Raw genomic sequence first — 27,353 nt, forward strand, 5'->3', positions numbered from 1 at the left:
GGAACCTTGGATTACGAGCATAATTGGTTCCGGGAGTCTGCTCTTAATCCAAGTTACTCTTATATCAAAGCAAATTTTCCCATAGGAAATGATTGAAACGCAGGCAATTCGTTCCACAACCCAAAAATATTAACTGTATTTATACAAATTTATTACAGTAATACACAATGTACTGTATTCATATAAAATTATTACAGTACACTAATACACAATACTGTACAGTACAAAGCATATCTGGCAAATAAACTGCACTTTAGCTTCAATAGAATTTAGTGTGTGAATTACAGTACAAGCAATGTGCTCTACTGGTTAGCAGAAAGTACAATACTGTATCCACAAATGAAATTGATATACATGCTATATAGTATATACTGTACAATGGTATACAGTACATATGTACAAAAGGTTACCTCTAGAGCGGGTCAGAGCGCGGTGAAAGGATGGAACCGGAAGTGTGCACGGTGAGTATTTGGTCTTCTTGCAAAGCATTGCTCTTAAACCAAGTTACAAATTTGTAAAAAGCTTTACTTGTCTCGCAAAACGCTCTCAAACCAAGTTACTCTTAATCCAAGGTTCAACTGTACACAGTAAAGGACTAGAAAACCTGCTGCAATGTAGTCCTCCATATTCATGAGCTCTGCATAATCCCACCCCATCACTGATTGGGCAGCTATGTCTATGCCCATTGCACAAATCTGCCAATCAGAGGTGTGGGTGGGGACAGGGGTGGGAATAGATAGCAAGACCCAACCCACATTCCCACCTTTGTTGCACCTGTCATTCAAATAGCAGTGCATTGCTGGAACTTTACTTGCAAACATATCTCTGAACAAAAGCTCTGCTTACATTCAGCATCCCAGCCCCAGTATAGCACTGGCTTTACTTTATATATGAAAACCCTGCTGGTTGGTTCCCTTTAAGAGTTGCATTACACTGCACAGTTGAAGGGAATACGCATTTTTTTCATAATTGTGCTGAAATTATTTGTAAGATTGCTTAGAAAATCACTCAATTGCAGGGGACTGATCAATTAAGTCAGTCAGGGCCCTGATGAAGACCCCGTCACTGCCATAGGCTGAGCTTCACTTTATACAGTGTAACCGCAAGACTGAGTTTTGATGTATATAGCACAAGCCATCAAACTACCGGGGGGGCTACATCCCCACAACTGGCTTTTGAGGAGTTTTTGATGTTGCAGCATTTCTGCACCTATTATGTAAATTAAATTAGGTTATTTGCATTATTTTTCATTGTGTTTTTAGCTTCTTCTTTTTTTTTTTTTTAACCATGGTTTTTGTCTTTGGTGTATAAAGCGGTTTTCTTTTTGATAGTTCTTGGTATTTGGCTTTGACATAACTTTATTAATATAATTAAATGAAGAATACTTGCCTTTCCGCAGCGCAAACACACGTGCACGTTTTTTACCTTCAGATTTTCTGCATCTAATCCAAGTGTATGGGGGAAATCTGCACTGAAAACTCGCAAAACAAATTGACATATTGTGGATTTGAAAACTGCACCGCAGGTCAGAATACACAGTGAGGCTATGTGCCCATGTTGCGTCGAGGTAGTTGCAGTTCTAAACGCATCCTTTGGCAGAAATGGTATTTGCCAAAATTGCTTTTGACCACAAAAACGCTATAAATACGCTTGCGTTTTTACCGTGATTTACATGCTTTTTCATTGCTTAAACTCAGATGCATTTTGATGACAAATACACTGCTAAATAAAGTTTTAACATTCAAACACTGAAAAAATGGGAAAAAATAACAAATATCAAGATTATAATCACAAACAAAATAGCTGATTTTAATAAAATGATAAATGTTTGTTAATATTTAGGTATAAAATAACGTTAAATTAATGTTTTTCTTAATTTTAATTGTCGGACTGTGTGTGTAAAAGGACATATCATGCCTTTAATATATGTCAAAAACGCAGGCAATTAAATTGTCAAAAACGCTTGTTTTCTGCATCCAAAAAGCAGGTAAAATGCTAGGATTTTGATGTAGAATGCGTTTTGCATCTTCTCATTGACTCTGTTATCAAAACGCAGCTCAAATGGCAAAAACAATTGACATGTTGTTTCTTAAAAAGCTGAGTTTTTGCCCAAAACTATGCAAATTAAAAGCAGCGTTTAGAACTGCATGGTGCGCACAAAGCCCTATTTCTCATAGACTTTGCTTGGAAATCAAAACACATGCATTTTGGCATTAAAACGGGACATAGAAAGGCACATAGCCTGAGAAAAGCGCAGGGGGAAGGAGATTTCTATAAATCACTTCCACTGTGCTGGAACTGTAAGACGCTAAGTTTTTACTGTATGAAAAACCAAGATTTCCAAAGAAAATGCAATAAAAAGTGATCGATATGTCAGAAAACATCTCCCACCCCCCTCCTTAACAAAACACAGCTCCACCAACAATTTTTTTTTTTCTTCATTTTTTTTTCTTTATGAATTTATTATGTTTTTAATTATACCGTATTTTCCAGCGTATAAGACTTTTTAACCCAAATCTTAAAGTCGGGGGTCATCTTATACACCGGGTATAGTCTTACAGGGCGTACCATATTTTTCTGATTGTAGTGGAAAGGTATAAGGTACCGTATTGTTCCAATTTATAAGTGGCTGTCTGTGTGCGTGCGGCTGTCTGCCTCTCCCTACGGGCGGCTCTCTGTGCGGCTGTCTGCCTCTGTACAGGCGGCTCTCTGTGCGGCTGTCTGCCTCTCTGTACGGGCGGCTGCCTGTGTGTGCAGGCGGCTGCCTTTCTGTGCTGGCAGCGGAAGTTGCGGTGGCTGTGTGGCGGATATCCCAGATGCTCTGACTTCAAATCTTGGTGCCCGGAATCAGCGCGTGCGCAGATGGAGCGCACTAATTATATAAGTGATGATAAAAACTTTAAGGCTTTGTTCACACACTGCATCTTTTGCAACTACAAAGATGCAGAGATTTTAGTCCAAAAAATCACATGCGTTTTGGACGTGTTTTTACTGCATTTTTCCCAATGCGTTTTTAACAGGTCACCCGTTTTTTCCCTATTAAACAAAAAATATCACCTTCTGCAGCTCCTGGGCTGCATTCTAGGAAGGTGCACCTTGTTGCTGGCCCCCCTTGCAGACCCCTAAAAGAACTTTATAAAATCTTACCTTTTCCTATGCAAAGGTTGGACTGATGGGTAGGCTCTAATTCGGCTCCTGTCTCCCCTCCTGCCGCTGTTCGCTGTCCCCCAGTCATGATTTAAATGGATGACGCCGCCCCCGTCATCGTCCATGCTGCTGGAGTCTTGCGCAGGCGCATTTCTCTGTGCCCCTATTGCGGGGCTGAACATGAAGTTTCCCTTGTGCGAGCGCCGGTGATGTATTTGCGCAGGCACGAGATTATGGGCGGGTACGAGGAGGACGCTGGTGAGGTCATACACGGTGCCCATAATCTCGCGCCTGCACAACTACATCACCGTCACTCACGCAAGGGAAACTTTATGCTCAGCCCCGCGATAGGGGCACAGCGAAATGTGCCTGCGTGAGACTCCAGCAGCGTGGGGCGGCGGCATGATCCATGTAAATCATGACTGGGGGACGGCGAAAAGTGGCAGGAGGGGGGGACATGAGCCCAGTTAAAGCCCACCCATCTGGCCAACCAAACTCATTTGCACAGGAAACGGTAAGATTTTATAAAGTTCTTTTAGGGGTCTACAAGGGGGGCCAGCAACAAGGTGCACCTTCGTAGAATGCAGCCCAGGAGCTGCAGAAGGGGATACTTTTGGTTTAATAGGGAAAAAACTGGTGACAGGTTCCCTTTTAAAGTCACATCTATTGACTGGAAGGGCTCAAAAACACTAAAAACACAAAAATAATTGTTAGGCGGCATCTTCAAAGATGCAGCCAAAAAAAGATGCACTATGTAGACAGCAAAATAGAAATCTCATAGACTTTGCTGGGGGAAGGAAATGCATGCATTTAGGGGCATCTTTGTGACCTCAAAAATGCACCAAAAACGCAGTATGTGAACATAGTATTAAAGTTTTTATCATCACTTCTATAATTAGTGCAGCTGAAGCCTCAATCTTGTAGCATTTCTCTCCCCGAGTTTCCATTAATATTGGGTCTAGCCCGTACAATGCTCCCATGGACGGTTATGGTGCCTCCGCTGCATCCTTTGTAGATCGAGGTGTTAGAGCAGCAATAGAGACCTCCAGCTTTTCCAAATTGATGGCTGAATGGAAACGTTCCCCCTCCCTTTCTTTCTCCCCCTGTGATGTGCCATCACCATCCGAATGGCTGTTCTTGGCTCACACGGGGACTGTTCTTCTGACTGTCTGGTTTCTCGAGGATAGTTTGCTTACAGAAAGGAACGGCTGCCAGATTTGCTATATTCCTTTGCTGCCTTCATTATTCGCAGCAAACTGCTGACCTCACACGCTGCCCCTTCCCCCTCGTATTGTACCAGTGCCACTTCTGTATCTGCTGGTATTATAGAAATATATGGAATAATATTCAGAGCGCTTCTTCTGGGACAGAATATGTCTTCAGCATTTTTTTTATTTTTTTTTTCTTCTTGGCAGCCACTTCCTTTCCCTTTCCTAGAATCTGAGTGTAAGTAATAGGCGCTTTAACAATAGACAGGACGACTTCTTACTTGTGTTTGTTCCTGGCCAGCCACTTCACTCCATGCCTGCAAGGAAAGCGGCTTCCTGGCCAGAAAGTATTATCCTGCAGTCATTGGCGAGGACTTTGTGCCCACAATGTGTTCATCCTAAGCCGCTCTTGGTTCAAGGGGATAAAAGGCTCAAATTACCATAAAGTCTATGCTATAACACCTTAACACCCCCAACAAAATGGGGGGGGGCACACTGTTGTGCTGTTCCTCTGTTAGGCTAGATGCGCATGTTGCCTTTTTTTGTGACCACAAAGATGCAGCGTTTTTATTTTTGGACGCAAAAAAAGCACCCGTGGTAAAACGCATCAAAAACCACATTTGTTTTTGGGCGTTCTGCCGCGTTTTTGTTGCTGCGTTTTTTCCATTGCATTGCATGGGTGAAAAACGCTGGCAAAAAAGCTGAAGGAATTGACATGTTGCATCTTTGTGGTCACCGCAAAACTGCACTGTGCAGACAGCAAAAATGAAAACTCATAGACTTTGCTCGGGAAGCAAAGTCATGCAATTTTAAGACCAAAAACGCACTGGGCGCACATAGCCTTACTCCTACTAGAAATTTAATTATAGTTTGACAAGTGGGTGTTACCATTCCAGTGGTCAGAAGGGTGTGTCTCTACAGGCTCATGTTGTGCAGGCACTGCTGTCTGGGTAGGAACACCCCTTTGACAAGTAGAATGGTAACACCCAGTTGTCTCTTTATACATTTCTAGGTAGAGTAACACAGGGACCGTTCTAAAGGAACATAATCCAGAATGACTACATGGGGAATACAATTGTTTCCAAAGACAGACAACCTCTATACACCATTCATGGGTAATATAAGGCTATATGCGCATGCTGCAGTTTTTTCATCACACAAACTGCACCTTGTAAGAGAGCCTGGAAATGTAAAAAAAAACAAAAAACCCCAAACTTGTAATGTAGGTGCGTTTTTGTTAATGCATTTTTTAAAGGAGAAACAAAATATGATAGGAGAGGATTAACGATAGATAGCTAGACTAGATGGATAGAAAAAATTAGAATACATAGAAAGAAATAACAGAATAGCTTGATAGAGTGATAGCTGACTTGACCAACCAGTTTTTTATTTTTTTTTTTGTTTGGGGGTAAAAAAAAAAAAATGTGGGTCCCCCATTTTTCATATCCAGCGCAGGAACAGCTGCAGGCTGCAGCCCTCAGATGTCTGCTGTACCTTGGCTGGTTATGAAAAATAAAGGGGATCCCACGCTTTGTTTTTTTTTTTTTTTTGTATTTTAAAAAAATGACGTGGGGCCCCCCATTTTTCTAATACCAGCCAAGGTACAACAGACAACTGGGGGCTGATATTATTGGGGAGAGAAGGGCCATCTTTATATGGCACTTTTCAACCTAACAATAGCAGCCCACAGCTGCCCCAGAAGTGGCACATCCATAAAATGGACCAGCTCTTCCCGATTTTGTCCTGGTGTGATGGCAATTGGGATAATAAGGGTTTAATGGCACCCCATAGCTGCCACTAATCCCTAGGTTAGTGATGTCGGGTGTCTGAGACACCCCATATCAATCTGTAAGTGAAAGTAAATAACCACAAAGCCAAAAAAATCCTTTTATTTGAAATAAAATAAAAAGCCCCCTCTTTCACCACTTTAACCACCAAACACCCTTCCAGGTCCGAAGTAATCCGCATGAGGTCCCACGGTGGTTCAGCTCTGCTACATCTGTCCTGTCACAGCGAGCGTCATAGAACATGGCTGCAGGCTGTGAGTGTAGATAGAGCCCCAGCCATCAGAATGAACTGGAGTGAACCCCTGACGTCACAGCTACGGGTCCCGCAGTACGGTGTGTGTCACAGCAGTGACGTCACGGGTCCACTGCTGTGAGGTTCAGACCGCTATTGAAGTGAGTGGCGCCATCAGCGGTGCCGTCACTCACGCGAGTCCTCCAGCTGCGGCTCACTTCAGTCACAGCCTTTATTTGCGCTCACCGGTGGAGGACTCCAGCTGTGACCGCAAATCACCTGAGTGACAGCACCTCTTATCTCACGGCTCACTTCAGTCATTCGGGTGATTGGCAGTCACAGGTGGAGGACTGATAGTGTGACTCACTTCAGTTGCTGCATGGAGCTCACAGCGGGCAGTCTTCTTCTATGGTGCTTGCTGTGAGCGTCAGATGTAGCAGGGCCGGAAGAATCGTGGGACTTCGTGTGGATTATGTCAGACCTGGAGGGGTGCTTGCGGTGTTGAAGTGGTGAAAGGGGATGCTTTTTTTGCCTTTCATTTCAAATAAAGGCGTTTTTGGGTGATTTGTATTTTATTTCGTTTCACTTACAGCTTAACCCCTTCACGACCGATAGATTTTTCGCTTTCCTTTTTTTTTTTTTTTTTTTTTTCCCGCCATTCTTCCTCTGAGAGACGTAATTTTTTTTTTTTTTTTTTTTAGTTTTCAGTCAATATGGTCATGTGAGGGCTCATTTTTTGCGGAACGAGTTATACTTTGAAATGAAACCATAGGTTTTACCATATAGTGTACTGGAAAACGGCAAAAAAAATTCCAAATGCAGAAAAATTGCGAAAAAAGTACGATAGCACTAATTGTTTTTGATATTTTATTCACTGTGTTCACTATATGGTAAAACTGATGTGTGGGTGTGATGCCTCATGTCAGTGCGAGTTCGAAGACACCAAACATGTATAGGTTTACTTTTATATAAGGGGTTAAAAAAAATTCATAAGTTTGTCCGAAAAAAGTGGCGCACGTTTTACGCCATATTTTGTGACCCGTATCGTTCTCCTTATTCGGGATCTACGGCTCAGTGGCAGCTTATGTTTTGCGTCTTGAGCTGACTTTTTAACTGTATCATTTTTGCACAGATGCTACGTTTTGATCGCCTGTAATTGCATTTTGCGCAAAGGTTGTGGCAACAAAACGTCATTTTGGCGTTTGGAATTTTTTTGTTGCTACACAGTTTACTGATCAGATTAATTGATTTTATATTTTGATCGGGCGTTTCTGAATGCAGTAATGTCAAATGTGTGTATTTTTTATTTAACCCTTTAATTTTCACTAAGGCAAAAGGGGGTGATTTGAACTTTTAGGGTTTTTTTTTTGCTTTCATTTTACTAGTTTCCCTAGGGGGCTATAGCGATCAACAATCCGATCGCTCTGCACAATCTGCTGATCACAGCTACAGAGCTGTAAACCGCAAATACGCTCACTTTCTGGTTCACTTGGCTCCGGGCCGAGTGAAACAAAGTAATTCATGGCTGGTACAGGAGTCATCACATGACCCTGCGCTACCATGACAACTACCGGAAGTCACGGTATCGGGTGGTAAATAAAAGTTTATCGCGATTATAATGGCGCTGTCACATTGACAGCGCCATTTAAGGGGTCAAACGGCACGAGCAGATAACGATTCTGCTCGTGCCTAGCAGGCACATATCTCAGCTGTGAAAATCAGCTGAGATGAGCGCCGATCGCGGCATGCTGCCGGCGGCAGATCGCGGGCAGTAACATTATGACTGCTAAGACGTAATATTACTGCCTGCGGTTGTTAAGGGATTAATAATGGGGTGGTGTCTCATAGATACCTGCCATGACTAATGTAGGACTTAGGCTGCTTTCACACCTCCGGTTTCTGCAATGCGGCACACTCCGGCACTTTGCAGGAAAATCGCAACCGTTTTTTTTTTTTTTTTTTTTGCTTCCGGTTGCGTTTTTTCTGCATAGACTTTAATTAGTGCCGCATTGTGCCGCATGGCCTTGCGTTCCATCCTGTTTTTGCCGCATTCGGCAGATTTAGCCGATGCGGCGGCCGGATGGAACGTTGCCTAGCACGTTTTTTCGTGCGGCAAAAAAACCCGCATCGCGCCGCATTCGGCTGATGCGGCGCATTTTTCAATGCATGCCTATGGTGGCCGGATGCGGCGCGATGCGGCAAAAACCGCATCCAGCCGCCGCATGCGGTTTTCTTTGTCGCTCCTAATTGGGAGACCCAGACAATTGGGTGTATAGGCTATGCCTCCGGAGGCCGCACAAAGTATTACACTAAAAGTGTAAAGCCCCTCCCCTTCTGCCTATACACCCCCCGTGCTCCCACGGGCTGCTCAGTTTTTTTGCTTTGTGCGAAGGAGGCAGACATGCACGCACAGCTCCACAGCTTAGTCAGCAGCAGCTGCTGACTATGTCGGATGGAAGAAAAGTGGGCCCATATAGGGCCCCCAGCATGCTCCCTTCTCACCCCACTTTTGTCGGCGGTGTTGTTAAGGTTGAGGTACCCATTGCGGGTACGGAGGCTGGAGCCCACATGCTGTTTTTTCCTTCCCCATCCCCCTCAGGGCTCTGGGTGAAGTGGGATCCTATCGGTCTCCAGGCACTGAGACCGAGCTTCATCCACAACTCCTGTGGAGCCTGCTGGATAGGAGCCGGGTACCGTTCAGGGACATGGCCCTGCTACGTGGAGGTACTCTGTATTCCTGTGGGGACCAGCGCACAGCAACACTACAGCTTTGCTGGGTGTGCTAGTGCACCGGAGACCGCGGCGCTGACCGGGTTAAAAGGTGCCATTACACACTCAGCGTTGCTGAGTGTGGTTTATGTATAGGGACTGCCGCGCTGACCGCCGCTGCCACGGAGACACTGCGGCGCGGCTGGGACTTGTAGTTCGCCGGGGACTTCCTTGCTGGCCGCGCATATACGGCGGCCGCGCTTATTACTCGAGTCCCCGGCTTTTTGCGGCCTAGTTTCCTTTTCCTCCCGCCCTCAGCCCTGACAGGCAGGGGAAGGGCGGGAAGCTGCACAGAACGAGCAGCACTGAGGGCTGGAGCATGTTTTGCATACTCCACCCCTCTCACTGTGCACAGTGCGGCTCCAGTTCCCGCACTTTCTCGGCCACGCCCACGACTCCCTCCTCTCCTCAGGACGCCGGCAGCCATTCCTGTCAGCTCCTCGGACGCAGCAGAGGGGGACAAAGTCTGGGAGACCCAGGCAGGGACTTGGGGGGCCTCACAACCGCTTGAAGCGGGTGGTAAGCAGCACCTGTGGTGCTAGCCCCATTGTGCAGTAGTGCAACTATACTGTATATGTTTATGGTATATACTTTACACTGCATGGTGCACAGTTGATTTCTGGCTATATACCCTATTGTGTTGTTCAGGGAAGATAATAGCATGGCGCCCACAAAAGGCAGGGGTGCCAAAACACAGGCTTATTATGCTGCCTGCGCCGCATGTACGACTCCGTTACCGGCAGGTTCCACTGACCCTGAGTGTATACAGTGCTCGGGCCCTGGGACACTTGCTCAGCCAGAGCCTCTGCTAAGAGGGGCCCAGGGGGAGCCACCTGCTGACAATGTCCAGGTGACGGGGACAGAGTTTGCAAAACTCTCTGAGACTATGACTAAGATACTAGAAGCCTTGCAGTCCAGGCCGATATCTCAGCACAGGGACTCTGTTGAATCTTTGTTCCCTGGCCCCCCTCAGTTGGACCAACAATGTCCTCCCGGGGTATCTCATAGATCTCAGGCTGAGGGTTCTGACACAGACCCCAGCCCCAGACCGACTAAGCGAGCTCGCTTAGATTTTCCCTCGACATCATCATATTGTTCAGGGTCTCAGCGAGGGGAATCTCGGGTTGATGAAGCGGAAACAGTTGATCAGGATTCTGATCCTGAGGGCGCTCTCAATCTTAATACTCCAGACGGGGACGCCATAGTGAACGATCTTATTGCGTCCATCAATCAAATGCTGGATATTTCTCCCTCAGCTCCTCCGGCAGAGGAGTCGGCTTCTCAGCAGGAGAAATTCCGTTTCAGGTTCCCCAAGCGTACACCGAGTATGTTTCTGGACCACTCTGACTTCAGAGAGGCAGTCCAGACTCACCATGCTTGTCCAGATAAGCGTTTTTCTAAGCGTCTTAAGGATACACGTTATCCTTTTCCCCCTGACGTGGTTAAAAGTTGGACTCAGTGTCCCAAAGTGGATCCTCCAATCTCCAGACTGGCGGCTAGATCCATACTTGCAGTGGAAGATGGGGCTTCACTCAAAGATGCCACTGACAGGCAGATGGAGCTCTGGCTGAAATCCATCTATGAAGCTATCGGCGCTTCTTTTGCCCCAGCATTCGCAGCTGTATGGGCGCTACAAGCTATCTCAGCAGGTCAAGCGCAAATTGAAGCAGCCACATGCACGTCCGCGCCACAAGTGGCGTCCATTACCACTCAGACCTCGGCATTTGCGTCTTACGCTATTAATGCTGTCCTGGACTCTGCGAGCCGGACGGCGGTTGCAGCCGCCAATTCGGTGGTACTCCGCGGGGCCTTGTGGCTACGGGAATGGAAGGCAGATTCTGCTTCCAAAAAGCGCTTAACCAGTTTGCCAATTTCTGGCGACAGATTGTTTGGCGAGCGTTTGGATGAAATCATCAAACAATCCAAGGGAAAGGATACATCCTTACCCCAGCCCAAACCGAACATACCCCAACAGAGGAGAGGGCAGTCGAGGTTTCGGTCCTTTCGGGGCGCGGGCAAGTCTCAATTCTCCTCGTCCAAAAGGCCTCAGAAAAATCAGAGGAACTCCGACTCATGGCGGTCTAACTCACGTCCTAAACAGACCGCCGGAGGTGCCGCTACCAAGGCGGCTTCCTCATGACTTGCGGCCACTTCACACCGCATCCTCGGTCGGTGGCAGGCTCTCCCGCTTTTGCGACATCTGGCTGCCACAGGTACAAGACCGTTGGGTGAGAGACATTCTGTCTCACGGTTACAGGATAGAATTCAGCTCTCGTCCTCCGACTCAATTCTTCAAAACATCTCCGCCTCCCGAGCGAGCCGATGCTCTTCTGCAGGCGGTAGGCACTCTAAAGGCGGAAGGAGTGGTGGTCCCTGTGCCTCTTCAGCAACAGGGTCACGGTTTTTACTCCAACCTGTTTGTGGTTCCAAAGAAAGACGGGTCTTTCCGTCCTGTCCTGGACCTGAAACTGCTCAACAAACACGTAAAGACCAGGCGGTTCCGGATGGAATCCCTCCGCTCCGTCATCGCCTCAATGTCCCAAGGAGATTTCCTCGCATCGATCGATATCAAAGATGCTTATCTCCACGTACCGATTGCTGCAGAGCATCAGCGCTTCCTGCGCTTCGCCATAGGACACGAACACCTTCAGTTCGTGGCACTGCCGTTCGGCCTGGCGACAGCCCCACGGGTTTTCACCAAGGTCATGGCTTCAGTAGTAGCGGTACCCCACTCTCGGGGTCACTCAGTGATTCCTTACTTGGACGATCTGCTGGTCAAGGCACCCTCTCAAGAGGCATGCCAACACAGCCTCAACGCTACTCTAGAAACTCTCCAGAGTTTCGGGTGGATTATCAATTTTCCAAAGTCAAATCTGACACCGGCCCAATCGCTAACATATCTTGGCATGGAGTTTCATACTCTAGCAGCGATAGTGAAGCTCCCGCTGAACAAACAGCGTTCACTACAGACAGGAGTGCAATCTCTCCTGCAGGGCCAGTCGCACTCCCTGAGGCGCCTCATGCACTTCCTAGGGAAGATGGTAGCAGCAATGGAGGCAGTTCCTTTTGCGCAGTTTCATCTGCGTCCTCTTCAATGGGACATCCTACGCAAATGGGACAGGAATCCGACGTCCCTCGACAGAAACGTCTCTCTTTCTCAGGCAACCAAAGCTTCTCTTCGGTGGTGGCTTCTTCCCACTTCCCTATCGAAGGGGAAATCATTTCTTCCCCCATCCTGGGCGGTGGTCACGACGGACGCGAGTCTGTCAGGGTGGGGAGCAGTTTTTCTCCACCACAGGGCCCAGGGTACGTGGACTCAGCAAGAGTCCTCACTCCAGATCAATGTCCTGGAGATCAGGGCAGTGTATCTTGCCCTGAAGGCGTTCCAGCAGTGGCTGGAAGGCAAGCAGATCCGAATTCAATCGGACAACTCCACAGCGGTGGCTTACATCAACCACCAAGGCGGGACACGCAGTCGGCAAGCCTTCCAGGAAGTCCGACGGATTTTGATGTGGGTGGAAGCCACGGCCTCCACCATCTCCGCAGTTCACATCCCGGGCGTGGAAAACTGGGAAGCAGACTTTCTCAGTCGCCAGGGCATGGACGCAGGCGAATGGTCCCTTCACCCGGACGTGTTTCAGGAGATCTGTTGCCGCTGGGGGATGCCGGACGTCGACCTAATGGCGTCCCGGCACAACAACAAGGTCACGGCATTCATGGCGCGATCTCACGATCACAGAGCTCTGGCGGCAGACGCCTTAGTTCAGGATTGGTCGCAGTTTCAACTCCCTTATGTGTTTCCTCCTCTGGCACTGTTGCCCAGAGTGTTACGCAAGATCAGGGCCGACTGCCGCCGCGCCATCCTCGTCGCTCCAGACTGGCCGAGGAGGTCGTGGTACCCGGATCTGTGGCATCTCACGGTCGGCCAACCGTGGGCACTACCAGACCGACCAGACTTACTGTCTCAAGGGCCGTTTTTCCATCTGAATTCTGCGGCCCTGAACCTGACTGTGTGGCCATTGAGTCCTGGATCTTAGCGTCCTCAGGATTATCTCAGGAGGTCATTGCCACTATGAGACAGGCTAGGAAACCAACGTCCGCCAGGATCTACCACAGGACGTGGAAAATATTCCTGGCATGGTGCTCTGCTGGGAGTTTTTCTCCCTGGCCATTTGCCTTGCCCACTTTCCTGTCTTTTCTTCAGTCCGGATTAGAAAAGGGTTTGTCACTCGGCTCCCTTAAGGGACAAGTCTCTGCGCTCTCTGTGTTTTTTCAGAAGCGCCTGGCCAGGCTTCCACAGGTACGCACGTTCCTGCAGGGGGTTTGTCACATCGTTCCTCCTTACAAACGTCCGTTGGAACCCTGGGATCTGAACAGGGTGCTGCTGGTTCTTCAGAAACCACCGTTTGAGCCAATGAAAGATATTTCTCTCGCACGCCTTTCACAGAAAGTGGTTTTCCTAGTAGCAATCACTTCTCTTCGGAGAGTGTCGGAGCTCGCAGCTCTGTCATGCAAAGCCCCCTTCCTGGTGTTTCACCAGGACAAGGTGGTTCTGCGTCCGGTTCTGGAATTTCTCCCTAAAGTGGTATCCCCCTTTCATCTGAATCAGGATATCTCCTTACCCTCTTTTTGTCCTCATCCAGTTCACCAATGTGAAAAGGATTTGCACTTGTTAGATCTGGTGAGAGCTCTCAGGTACTACATTTCTCGTACGGCGCCGCTTGGATGCACTCTTTGTCCTTGTCGCTGGCCAGCGTAAAGGGACACAAGCTTCCAAGTCAACCCTGGCTCGGTGGATCAAGGAACCAATTCTCGAAGCTTACCGTTCTGCGGGGCTTCCGGTTCCCTCACGGCTGAAAGCCCATTCTACCAGAGCCGTGGGTGCGTCCTGGGCTTTGAGGCACCAGGCTACGGCTCAGCAGGTGTGTCAGGCGGCTACCTGGTCGAGCCTGCACACTTTCACGAAACACTATCAGGTGCATACCTATGCTTCGGCAGATGCCAGCCTAGGTAGGCGAGTCCTTCAGGCGGCGGTTAGCCACCTGTAGGCCGGAGCCGTTACGGCTCTATTATGAGGTATTATTTACCCACCCAGGGACTGCTTTTGGACGTCCCAATTGTCTGGGTCTCCCAATTAGGAGCGACAAAGAAGAAGGGAATTTTGTTTACTTACCGTAAATTCCTTTTCTTCTAGCTCCAATTGGGAGACCCAGCACCCGCCCCTGTTTTTTTGTGTACACATGTTGTTCATGTTGAATGGTTTCAGTTCTCCGATATTCCTTCGGATTGAGCTTACTTTAACCAGTTTATAATTGTTTTTCCTCCTTCTTGCTTTTGCACCAAAACTGAGCAGCCCGTGGGAGCACGGGGGGTGTATAGGCAGAAGGGGAGGGGCTTTACACTTTTAGTGTAATACTTTGTGCGGCCTCCGGAGGCATAGCCTATACACCCAATTGTCTGGGTCTCCCAATTGGAGCTAGAAGAAAAGGAATTTACGGTAAGTAAACAAAATTCCCTTCTTTGCCACTGCGCATGCTCAGTAGCAATTGTGGTATCTAATACACTAAACGGTACAAGGCCAATGTATCATCCTTAAGAAATATAGGTGTACTTATTGTTGTGGGGAGAAGTCATTTGTATTGTGTATAATAACATTGACACTAATGTTTCCAATGTGTTGGTTTATCATGCCATGGGCATTTTTAAGTGTTTTTAACTGAATCCTTGTGTGTCCAGCACTCCTGATGGGAGACATGTGTTGTTTTTGTGTGCAATAAAATAATATTTCTATGTAACATATAATTGTGGTGATCCCGTGTTTGGTATACCCCTTTTTTCTTACATTTGCATAGTTTTGTATACCTGGAGATCCCACGGGTTGGTGCCCTTCCCTCCCCCCTCCTTGCTCAGTAGCATGCCGCAAGCGGCAAAAACCGGACGGGCCGCAAGGGAAAAACTTATGCAAAGGATGCGGTGTTTTCACCGCATCCGTTGCATAGCTTGTACAGCCGGATTGAGCCGCAGAGCTCAAGCCGGATGTGTGAAAGCAGCCTTAATGCCAGCTATGGGCTGACATTAACTCCTTATTACCCCAATTGCCACTGCACCAGGGTAAACAGGAAGAGCCAGTAAGTCCCAGGGCTGTCTCATCTAATTGGATGCGACAATTGCGGGCAGCTGATGGCTGATATTTTTAGTCTGGGGGGCTCCCAATAACGTGGGTCTCCCCAGCATGAAAATACCAGCCCTCAGCTGTAAGGCTTTATCTTGGCTGAGTATCAAAATTGGGGGGACTGCACTTTTTTTTTTTTTTTTTTTAATTTTTTTATTTATTGTTTGTACTGCACAAAGTAGACACGCACACAGGCGGCTGTGATTGGTTGCAGTACGATACCCCCCCCCCATGCTGAGTGACAGCTGTGATTGCAACCAATCACAGACTGGGAGGAGTGAATATGTATGAGCCTAATGAGTGGGTGCAGTGAATATGTGATGAGGCGAGTATGTAGTGCTTGGGGAGAGAGAGAGAAATGCCAAAATCACTCCAGCAGTGATTGTCGTTCTGGAACTAGACTGGTGAGCTGCGTTTTTGTTCAAAAAACGCAGGTAAAACGTATTGAAAAACGTAAACCATTTGTAACCATGCCTTTTTGTCATGCATTTTTCATCCCCTCATTTATTTCAATGGGTGATAAATTTTGACAAAAACGCAAGAAAGAATGAACATGCAGCTTCTTTTTTGTCAAACAAAAATAAAAAAAATAAAACCTGCTGACAAACTGCAACGTCTGCACAGCAAATCTGACTCATAGACTTTGCTGGGAAGTCAAATGTCAAAGTTATGACAAAACTGCACAAAAAAACGCAGCGTGCGCATGTAGCCTAACTCCTGCGGTCACGCAGTAAAATGCAGCATTTTTGGGGGGGGGGGGTTATTCTAATAAACTGTAGTTGTCATTGGCACCATTTTTTTTTATTGAATGTGCAACTCAGCTTTTGATCTTTTGATCTTTTTTTTTTATACTCTTTGCAGCCAAAATGAGTAGGAAAAACCTAGCATTTCTATATTTATTTTTTTTATTTAAATACCAATTATTAATTTATATTATATAATCTTAAATAACTATTGGGGTTCAATTAGAATTGGTATTAAACCATCCTCACCATATTGCTGTTCACATTTGGACATCCTGAGACCAAGATGACACCTAACGATAGATCGGTGCCGCACCATTGTGAGGCTTCAAGCAGGATGTTCTCAGGCGGAAGTGGCCATTTAGCTTAGAGCGTCACGGAGTGTCATCAGCAGGTTGTACAGAGAGACAGGAAGAGTCACAGAAAGGCAGAGAATTGGACATACTTTTGGCCATATTCCACACTGATGACCACTTCATTGTGAACAATGCCCTTCAGAACAGGATCATGAATGTGACCCAACTCCAGGCACATTTATGGAAGGTGAGAGGCAACCAAGTGTCTCATCAGACCATTCAAAACTGTATACATCAGTGTGGTGTGTGTGCTAGACTATCTGCAAAGTACCTGACCACACCACCAGGCACAGGCATCCTCTACACTGGACGAGGAACCAGTGGGTCTGTGCTGTTCACTGAGTCAACTCGTAATGAGCAGAAATGATGGCCGCCAACGATGTTGGAAATGTAAAGGAGAGCGCTATGTATCAGCCACTGCTGTCACCAGACGAGCCTTTGGTGGTGGTAGTGTGGGTAGATTTGTAGTCAGTAGAGAATGGCCCCACACTTTGCGGATGGTACAGTGACAGCCCCTACTACTGGATTAACATAATTTATCTAGTCGTGCCTCTGCATGACCAACACCGGCCTAATTTTATCTTCATGGACAACAATGCTCCAGCTTATCGAGGTTACATCATTAGGGAAGGGCTGCTGGAGACTGGGGAGCCTCAAATTGAGCGGCTTGCACTTTCTCCAGACCTGAATCTCATAGAAAACCTATGGGAGCGGTTAAGTCTCCGTATAGAAGAACCTCCATGACCTGAGCACTTCTTCAGGAAGTGTGGGATGCCATACCTCCACAGACAATAACACCACGTGTGAACAGCAGGAGGCGTCGTTGTCAGCTGTAACTGATGCTCAAGGCCACATGACAAGTTTTGTGACATTGACGTTTTTGTTTTGTTTTGTTTTTTTGTAGGGGGGTGGTATACCCACCACTTTTGTTGTGTGTTTTTTTTTTTTTTTTTTTTTCCCATAAATAGTTTGAGATGATGAACTTGCTAATGGATGCTTCTACTTAAATGCCCAACTTTTATATTTTAATTTTCTTATATTTTTATTTAGTGATTGCATTGATAATTACTACTACTGATTACTACTGCTAATACTGACGGCTTGTAGAATACTCCATATGACATGTAGCCTATTGTGCCCCACCTCCATCTGCAGTTTATAGGCTACAGTATACGGCTGATGCGGAGATCATTTATGCCTGGTTGCTCTAGCAACCATCAACCACCAATGATTGTGCTGGGTTGCTTGATGAACTGAGGGAGCACTCTCCCTCTGTCAAACGCCTTACATGCAGCGATCACTATTGACAGCAGCATCTGAGCAGTTAGTGTTGGGATCGGAGCCTGTTCCAGTCCCAGCAGGTGCAGCAGAAGATCGCTGTACATAACGGCCACCTGCTGTGGACGGCCTGGGCACAACTCCTGTCATCCGAGACTTAATTGTCCAGCAGATTGCTGCAGCTTACTTTCAATCTGGATGTACAGTATATATTTGTGGGAAGGGGTCAAAATTTTTGGTTATTTTTCAGGCTGGCTGGAAGGAAAATCATGCAACGTTCATGAATGAGCTGAAGAACCTCCAGGCCTCAGGACTCACCACTCTTGGCCAGGCGCTAAGATCTTCTTTCGATTTACTCAATTTGAACCGGCTGGTGTCTGGAATCGATAACTATGGACAGGTACGTGTCACGTTACTTATTGCATGGTCTTACTCCATATAACAAAGGAATTTACCCACCATGGAATGAAATTCCACATTGCTGGGATCTGGTATGTCATCAAAAACCGTATAGATAAATAGAAGGGGGTCAGTAAGAATAAAGTCCAAGAAGGAGAGACGGAAGGCACTCACCAGATATGCAGTAAAAAAAGGCTGGTTTATTCGACCATCAGGTCAGGGGGAAAGGCGTGGGGAGGTGGGAACACACAATCCGTCGGACAACGGCCGTTTCGCGTCTTAGGAGGGTGAAAGGTCCGGGGCAATTGCCCTAAACTTTCTCTTCCTAGCCGCGGAGGTTGGCACCCTATGGGGAACAAAGTGGCGCCCCCGCTCATCGTAGGTTAACCCTCCTTTCCCTACACTGGCAGACTTGTATGTGCTGCTATTCTAAAGGCCCCTTTACACACTGAGACTTTTTTAGCGATTCCAACCTGGCCGGGATCGCTACAAAGTCTCTGGTGAGTCTCTGGTGAGCTGTCAAACAGGCAAACCTGGCCAACGACGCAACAGCGATCCGGACCTGCAGAACGACCTAGCTAGTCAAACACTGGAAACGAGTGATGTGTCACAATATCTGTCAATCACTATTCTCTGTCAGTCGGTCTCTCCCTCTCAGTCTCTATTCTCTCTGTCGGTCCGTCACTATCTCTGTCCCTCTCTCACAGTCTGTTGGTCATTTTCCCCTCCTCTCTCATACTCACCGATCCCCGGCGCGGCGCTGCACGGCATTCACACTGCTGCGGCGGCTTTTACTATTTTGAAAAAGCTGGCCGCTCATTAAACAATCTCGTATTCCCTACGTTCCCCGCCCACAGGCGCCTATGATTGGTTGCAGTGAGACACGCCCCCACGCTGAGTGACAGGTGTCTCACTGCACCCAATCACAGCAGCCGGCGGGCGTGTCTATACTGTGCAGGGAAATAAATAATTAATTAAATAATTTAAAAAAACCGGCGTGCGGTCCCCCCCAATTTTAATACCAGCCAGATAAAGCCATACGTCCTGTCACTCAGCGTGGGGGCGTGTCTCACTGCAACCAATCATAGGCGCCTGTGGGCGGGGAAAGTAGTGGATACGAAATTGTTTAATGAGCGGCCGGCTTTTTCAAAAGAGGAAAAGCCGCCGCAGCAGTGTGAATGCCGTGCAGCGCCGCGCCGGGGATCGGTGAGTATGAGAGAGGGGGGGAAATGACCGACAGACTGTGAGAGAGGGACAGAGATAGTGACGGACCGACAGAGAGAGAATAGAGACCGAGAGGTGAGAGACCGACTGACGGAGAATTGTGATTGACAGATATTGTGACATATCACTCGTTTCCAGTGTTTTAAGTCCCCTTTACACACTGAGACTTTGCTGCACAGCGGGAAACAAAGGACCAAAGAATGGTCCTGAACGATTTGTAGCGATCACAACTTCACAGCAGGGGCCAGGTCGCTGATGTGTTTCACACACTGCAATGTCGCTGGGGAGGTCGCTATTACGTCACAAAACCGGTGACGTTACAGCGATGTCGTTTGAGATGTTGCAGTGTGTAAAGCCACCTTAAGTGAAGAGACCGAAAACAGTGAAATAGGGTGATGAAACCACACACTTATATACAGAATGGAATCCCTAAATTATTCCAATGACATGTGAGATCATATTTCCATATCAGAATAATTCCCCACTGTGTGTTTTTTCTCTTCACTTAGAATAGCAGCACATATAAGGAGGGTTAGCCTTCGATGAGCGGGGGCGCCACTTCGTTCCCCATAGGGTGTCAACCTCCATGGTTAGGAAGGGAAAGATTAAGGCAATTGCCCTGGACCTTTCCCCCTTTTTGTAAAGTATCGGTTAATTGTATATCTAGTGTCTATAGCAATTCACATGGGGGTGTAATTTTAATGAAAGAAATAAAATCAAGTTTTAAAGCGTTTTTTCCTGGGGGTCTGGTATGTCCAGAAAAAAAACCCATTAGTTAAAGAATATAAAACAATTATTACAGGTAAACAAAATCTCTAACTTTTTAAAAATCTCAGTTGATTGAATTATTCCTACAATCTCAATATTTAAACCACAAAAAGTGCAAATGCGCAATCATGCTGACCATTAAACCCAATGGACTAGTAACAATCAGATTAAGTGGATCGTGCTGTGTGTGATCATGCTGGACGTTAGTGGGCTATTATGCCCATAGGCCACACAAGAGCCCCCTGAGGAACCCTCAATAAATTGAGATTTTTAAAGGTTATAGATTTTGTACACCTGTAACATTGCTGGGATCCGCCACTTTTTCCTGTTTGGGGTCGGACTGATCAGACCTATACTCCAAGATTTGGTGGAAGGCAACACTGACAATGAGGCTGTGCCCACGGGAGTTTGTACCTGCAGATATATCCGTAGGTTTCCCGCAGCTGCACGCCGGAATCTACAGCTATCCATTTCTGTGGTAGTACAGCGAAATAGCTGCAGAAAACCTGCGGGCATTCGTCCGGCTTACGCTGGTTTCACATCAGCGTTTTCCTGCCGCACTCACAGATCCGGCACAAGTACAGTGCAATACAGTTCACTGGCAAGCTCCGCGCACATGCGGTCATGTCTGTGAACTGTATTGTACTGTACTGCACTTGTGCCTGATCCGGAAGTGCGGCAGGAAAACGCTGATGTGTGGGTACCTTTACCTGCACAAGTCCCACCCTGTATCTCCATAGTGGAGGGACGGGACCGCAGGTAATTCCGCAGAAATAATTGACATGCAATTACGTGCGGCTGCAGGACATCCGCAGCATATTCCGCAGCCGCACATACCGCAGCATGGACACAGCACTCCCCATGTCCCATAGGATAACATGGGGTGTGTCTGTACATGTTGATACCTGCGGGTTTATCTAGGAAATCCACAGATTTTCCGCAGATAAATCTGCAGGTTTAATCTCCAGTGGGCACATAGCCTTAGGGGGGATGACTGATTGTAGGGAAAATTGCAGTAGCACTGCCGTCCTTGCCAGTCCGTTTGTGAGATAGGATACAGTCTCTGGGACCCCTCCAATCACCCACTTGTTAGGAATTCTGCTTGGCAATATATGTTGCTATATGGTGGCCTTGGATATGCTTGCGGCTCAATGCAGAATCGGCAACCAGAAATTCCTAATGGTGACATGATCATTTCTGTAATTAATAAATTTAAAACACATTGGGCACCCCATTGTCCCCCCAAAAAGAAAATGAAATAAAAATTAAATTCTGGTTTAATCAAACCTCTAAGTTATTGGCAAGAAAAGCAGCAGAGTGTAAGCGAGCTACTTCTGGCACCGCTTCTCTTCGGAGGCCGCTGAAGAGGATGAGGATCAGCTGTGAAAATCCGGCATGGCCGATGTAATTGCCTTCCGACAGTGAATACACCTGCGTGTTTGGCAGCCCCTGCGTAGCTGTCGGCCAGCTGATCCTGTGAAGACGATGAGTTTAACTGATGGCAAATGTGGAAATGGCCTCCTGATAGATTTCCACATTAGATGACGGACAGATCCTGTAAGACGGCGGGGCGCGCTCCCGGGGCAGTGTGGCCTCAGACTGCTTCTTTCTATCTGCCGGAATGACACATGTACGAGAATTCAGTGTGAAACGGTGACGTAAACTCTGCTTTGTGCTCTTGTTTTAAAGGGAAGAAATCCTTTCTTTTTGGAACCCTCTATTTTAATTACAATCACAGATGGAAACAAACTTACCATTCCTTCAGGTGTTCTGGAAGAGGTAAGCGCTCTGCATTGTGTATCTGTATTCTATCTATCTAATATTTTGTTTTTCTAGAATCGCCACAGTAGCTTTAGAGCCTATTTTGTTTAAAAAGGGATATAACAAGTAGAAGTCTTTCCTTTACATTTCTCCATTAGTTTTTTTTTTTTTTTTGTAACCTGATCCTGGGTTTGCATTAAAAACTACCTGGACCTTAAAGGGGGTCAGAGGGAAAAAAAAACCCAATCAAATGATTTACTATCCTACTATAACCCCCATAAATCAATTTCAAGCCACTCCAGTGGTCTGTGCCAAGACTGGAAGCAGTGGCCCATTCCTTGGTTTTGACTACTGAGGCCTGTGATTACCTACAGTGGTCAAGTGACTGAAAGGCCTTTTTGTCGTCAGATGGACCATAATCCTCTGTAATCGGAGCAGGCCACAAAGTGCAGACCACCGGATCTGACTGCTCTGCGTCCATAGGGGTTAGTGAAGTTCGGAATCCTTCAACTTATTATTTTTAAAAATCTATGCCGTGTCCAGAATTCTTTTTCCGTTTCAATATTGATGGTATCCGCTTACCGTAGGCTATTCTATTTGATCAGAATGATGGGGATGTGTCAAGCCAAAGAAATTCATGCAATCATCTTTGTTTTTTAGTCACGTTTTTATGTAAAATTGACTTAACATTATTTGAAACGTTTTTTTTTTTGTGGTTAAAAATTCCATTATGTAAACCGTTGTGTATTTTATATATTTTTATTTTTTTTTGTTTTTTCATTTAGCTCCATCTTCCACTAAACTCTCCGTTGCCTGGAAGTGAGCTGACTAAAGAGCCCTTCCGCTGGGATCAAAGGCTGTTTGCCCTTGTACTTCGGCTTCCAGGGGCTTTGTCTGCAGAGCCTGAGCAGGTTGGGAGTGTGCCGTCTGATGAGTCTTCTGTTACTCAGATGTGTGAAGTCACCGGAGGTAGGATGTTGTTCTGCTTCTGTTGCTATAAACTGCACCAATCCACCTTTTTAGTATAGTGCTGCACGGCGACTTGTGCCCATGCAGTGTTGCACTGCCAATGATGGCGAATGCTCATTTTGCAACCTGCACGTTCCTACCGAAGTATAAAAAAAATCCTGGACTCCTGCCCGATCACACGAACTATCATTTTTTTTATGATTAGAGAGGGGCGAATAGTAACTATTAGTGTTCGGATAATGTTTACCAAATAGAGTACTATTCTAGTATTCGGCTCTGCAAGAAAAATGCGTGGGTCCCCATTGACTTGCATTAGGTTCGTTATTCGTGACCAATGCTGAAATAGTACTTGGGATTATTCGTAACAAATCCCAAACACATAGTTAATATTCACCCATAACTACAAGCAGTGCAGTATTGCAGTTGCGTGTCATGCACCCACAAGTCTCTGTACCCTTAACTTTAATGTTGTGTGGTTGTGTCTCTATGCAGCTGTAGTCTTACCCAGGGGTACAATTGTAGGATAGTTCTACACAATGACCAAAAATTGCGGTGAAATTTTGTTGACTGTTAGTGGTTCCGTGATTAAATTCTTAATTTCTCTGCAATTTAGGGGCTAATTCACTTTTTTTTTTTTTTTTCTTTTTTGTATTGAAGCAGTTTTTAATCTGCTTGTGTTTTTGTTGTTTTTTTTTTTTGTTTTTTTTTGTCAGTCTCCTTCCATTTTATCGTGGGGGGAGATTACTGCTTGTTTACAAAGTTTTTCCTAGCTGTGTTCTATTTTCTTCAACGTTCCATTCATTTGAATAAGGGAGTTTGGCCTGCAAATCCGACCAAAATCAGAAATGGCCACAATTATTTGCTAACCATTGGAGCCCAAAAAAGCACAAATGTGAAAAGGCCCATGGACTAAAATGGTCACATGTTTAATCTGCAAATTGAACCACATAAAACTCGTATGTGTGACGCTCATACGTGTGAATGGGGTCTCACGATTGTTCTATAGCCTCATCCTAAAACCAATAGTTCCACCTCCTTTCATTCCTACATGGACTTTTTTTTTTTCTTTTATACCATTAATTGATTATTGATCAAAGCATATATGATATGATATAAAGCACTGTGGAATTACTGGCACTATATAGAAGTGTGTAAAATAAGAAAATTAAAATCAGTGTATTCTCATTTCAGGCCGTTCATACTGCGTCAGGACACAAAGGATGTTGAACCAATGTTTGGAGTCTTTAGTCCAAAAAGTTCAGAGCGGCGTTGTGATCAACTTTGAGAAGACCGGTCCTGACCCTACGCCAAATGCAAATGGTGAAGGTAAAAATGTTATGAATTTGTGGGCATCGGCTATAGAACTGAAAGGGAAACCATTGCGTCAGTAGGAACCACGTCACCCGGTGGCCACTGCTGGTTTCTAAGTGTGACTAGTAAATTTTTTGTGATCTAGGTCAGGGATGTGTTCACCGCACAACATCTTCCTGGGTACGGCTGAGTGTAAGCAAAATTTAATTCATTCAGGCAAATGACAGTCTTTGCAAATCAGATAATAGAGCAGGGACATCCAATTCCCAGCCCATCAAGAGACCGAAACAACCTGCGTCTATGCCAAAGACCCGCTGAATCTCACTTTTTTTTTTTTTTTTTTTTTTTTTTTTAATCACCTGTCATTTGTTTCCCAATTTTTAATGGACAAAATATTTTTTTTTTCTTGTTTTTCCTCCTCTAGATGTTCTTCCAGATTCCGTCAGGCCAAATAATTCTTTTGCTCCACAAGCATGGCACAGTTGTCATAAACTGATCTATGTGCGGCCAAATCCAAAAACCGGTGTTCCTGTTGGTCACTGGCCAATTCCAGAATCTTTCTGGCCTGATCAGAACTCCCCAACGTTGGTAAGTGCTACTTTCAGTTTATCACGTTCTTTATATGGAAAGAGGATATTCCAGTTCTTTTATAAAGTTAAAACATGTTTTCTTTGTCGCTCCATTGGGAGACCCAGACAATTGGGTGTATAGCTTCTGCCTCCGGAGGCCACACAAAGTATTACACTTTAAAAAGTGTAACCCCTCCCCTCTGGTATACACCCTCCCGTGCATCACGGGCTCATCAGTTTTATGCTTTGTGTTGAAGGAGGCACACATGCACACAATGCTCCACATTTTAGTCAGCAGCAGCTGCTGATTATATCGGATGGAAGAAAAGAGGGCCCCTCACAGGGCCCCCGGCATGCTCCCTTCTCACCCCACTGAGTCGGCGGTGCTGTTAAGGTTGAGGTACCCATTGCGAGTACACAGGCAGGAGCCACATGCCGTTTTCCTTCCCCATCCCTTAGGGGCTCTGGGGAAGTGGGATCCTAACCGGTCATCCAGCCACTGGGACCGGGCTCCCTCCGCAGCCCCTGGGGGAATCTGCCGGACAGGAGACGGAGTATCGTCAGGGACATGGCCCTGCATCTACAGGTACTCTGTGTCCCCGTTGGGACGGTGCATGAAGCACCTTGGCCTCAGACGCAGCTGCGACTGCGGTGTGGATTTTTTGTCTGGGACTACCGCGCCGACCGTGCCTGTTTGCCGGCCGCGGTTTTTACTTTAGTCCCCGGCTTTTGCGGCCTAGTGTGTTAAACTCCCGCCCCTGAGCCTGCCAGTCAGGGAGAAAGGCGGGACGGTCAGTATGATGCCGACAGTGAGGGCTGGAGCACACTTCGCTGTCCTCCGCCCCCCTCACTGATCACTATGGGCCACCAGGTTCCCGCACTTTTGCGGTTCCGCCCACGGCTCTCTCCTCCCCTCGGAACGCCGGCAGCCATTGTTATAATTCTGCCGGTGGACGATCTCAGATCTGTTCCACTGCTCTGGGAGAGGGGGATCCTAACCGGTCGCCATGCACTGGGACAGGGCTCCATCCGCAGCCCCTGGGGGATTCTGACGGACAGGAGACTGGACATCATCAGGGACAGAGCCCCGCATCATAAGGTACTCTGTGTCCCCTGAGGGACGGTGCATGCAGCATCTGTGTTACAAATGCCGCAGCGGTTGCTGAGTGGTTTGTGAGACTGGGACTACCACGCCGACCGCGCCATGTTTGCCGGCCGCGTTTTTAAATTTAGTCCCCGGCTCTTGCGGCCTAGTACCATATACTCCCGTTCTCGGGCCTGCCAGTCAGGGGTAACGACGGGACGGCCGACTGGACGTCGGCAGGGAGGGCTGGAGCATACGTTGGTATCCTCCTTCCCCCTCACTGAGCGCTGTGGGGCACCAGTTTTCAGGTGCTGACCCCCCTTGGTGCCGCAGTGTATATATATATATATATATATATATATATATATATATATATATATATATATATATATATATATATATATATATATATATATATATGTATGTATATGTATATGTATATATATATATATATATATATATATATATATATATATATATATATATATATGTATATATATATATATATATATATATATATGTATATATGTATATATATATATATGTATATATGTATATATGTATATATATGTATATATATATATATGTATATATATGTATATATATATATATGTATATATGTATATATATATATATATATATATGTATATATATATGTATATATATATATATATATATATATATATATATATATATATATATATATATATGTTTATTTATATATGTTTATTTATATGGTATATGATCTCACTGTTCGGCAGCATTATTTGCTTTTGGCTGTATACCCTCACTGATTACTCTGCGGACGACATGCTGTTGTCTGCTCTTAAAGAGTAAGGGTGCCAAGGCACTGGCTTATTTTACAATGCTTGGCCCCGAGGGCACTCACTCAGCCGGAGCCTCCGGCACTGGTGGGACCCTCGGCCAGGTGGTACCGCCGGTTTCCACTGCACAGATGACAGGGACAGAGTTTGCATGTTGGAATCAGCAAATCTCTGAGTAGCTTTCACATTCCAGGGCTCAGTCTATGGACAGAGAGTCTGCTAAGATACTGGAAGCCTTGCAGTCCAGACCGAGAACACAGGGCCAGGGAGCTGTGAGTTCATCGCTCCCGGGTCCCTCTGGGTCGGTACAACAAGGGGCTCCTGGGGTAACACCCAGATCCCACGGTGAGAACTCCGTCACGGACCGCGGCCTTTGATAGGCTAAGCGGGCCCGCTGGGAACCTTCCCCGACTTCATCAGGAGTGCGTTTTTCGATCACTCTAACTCCAGAGGGGCCGTCCAGAAGCACAGAACTTTACGGACAAGCGCTTACTAAGCGCCTTATTGACACGCGTTACCCTTTTTCCCCCCTGACGTTGTTAAGGGTTGGGCTCAGTGTCACAGGGTGGATTCTCCAGTCTCTAGGCTGGCGGCTAGATCCGTAGTATTAGTGGCAGATGTCCATCTCTCACGAATGCCCTGACAGGCAAATAAAGCTTATGATGAAATCCATCTATGAAGCCATAGTCGCATCTTTTGCTCCAGCCTTCGCAGCCGTGAGGGCACTCCAAGCTATCTCAGCTTCTCTGGCT

General features: G+C 46.4%; 1 protein-coding gene across 3 annotated transcripts in view; it reads left to right on the forward strand.

The window, feature by feature from the left end:
• The window catches only part of LOC142251186 (integrator complex subunit 6-like), a 112,275-nt gene that overhangs the window by 16,239 nt on the left and 68,683 nt on the right, over positions 1 to 27,353 (forward strand). For all 3 annotated transcript variants that reach the window (XR_012725294.1, XM_075323745.1, XM_075323743.1), the window contains exons 3-7: positions 17,943 to 18,092; positions 21,773 to 21,862; positions 22,630 to 22,813; positions 24,005 to 24,139; positions 24,549 to 24,712. Coding sequence is in view for 2 of the 3 variants with exons in the window: in XM_075323745.1 (XP_075179860.1) it covers positions 17,943 to 18,092; positions 21,773 to 21,862; positions 22,630 to 22,813; positions 24,005 to 24,139; positions 24,549 to 24,712 (723 nt within the window). In the remaining variant the exon portion in view is untranslated. The remainder of the gene's footprint in view (positions 1 to 17,942; positions 18,093 to 21,772; positions 21,863 to 22,629; positions 22,814 to 24,004; positions 24,140 to 24,548; positions 24,713 to 27,353) is intronic.

The sequence above is a fragment of the Anomaloglossus baeobatrachus genome, chromosome 9 (genome assembly GCF_048569485.1).
Source record: "Anomaloglossus baeobatrachus isolate aAnoBae1 chromosome 9, aAnoBae1.hap1, whole genome shotgun sequence".
Taxonomy (NCBI): domain Eukaryota; kingdom Metazoa; phylum Chordata; class Amphibia; order Anura; family Aromobatidae; genus Anomaloglossus; species Anomaloglossus baeobatrachus.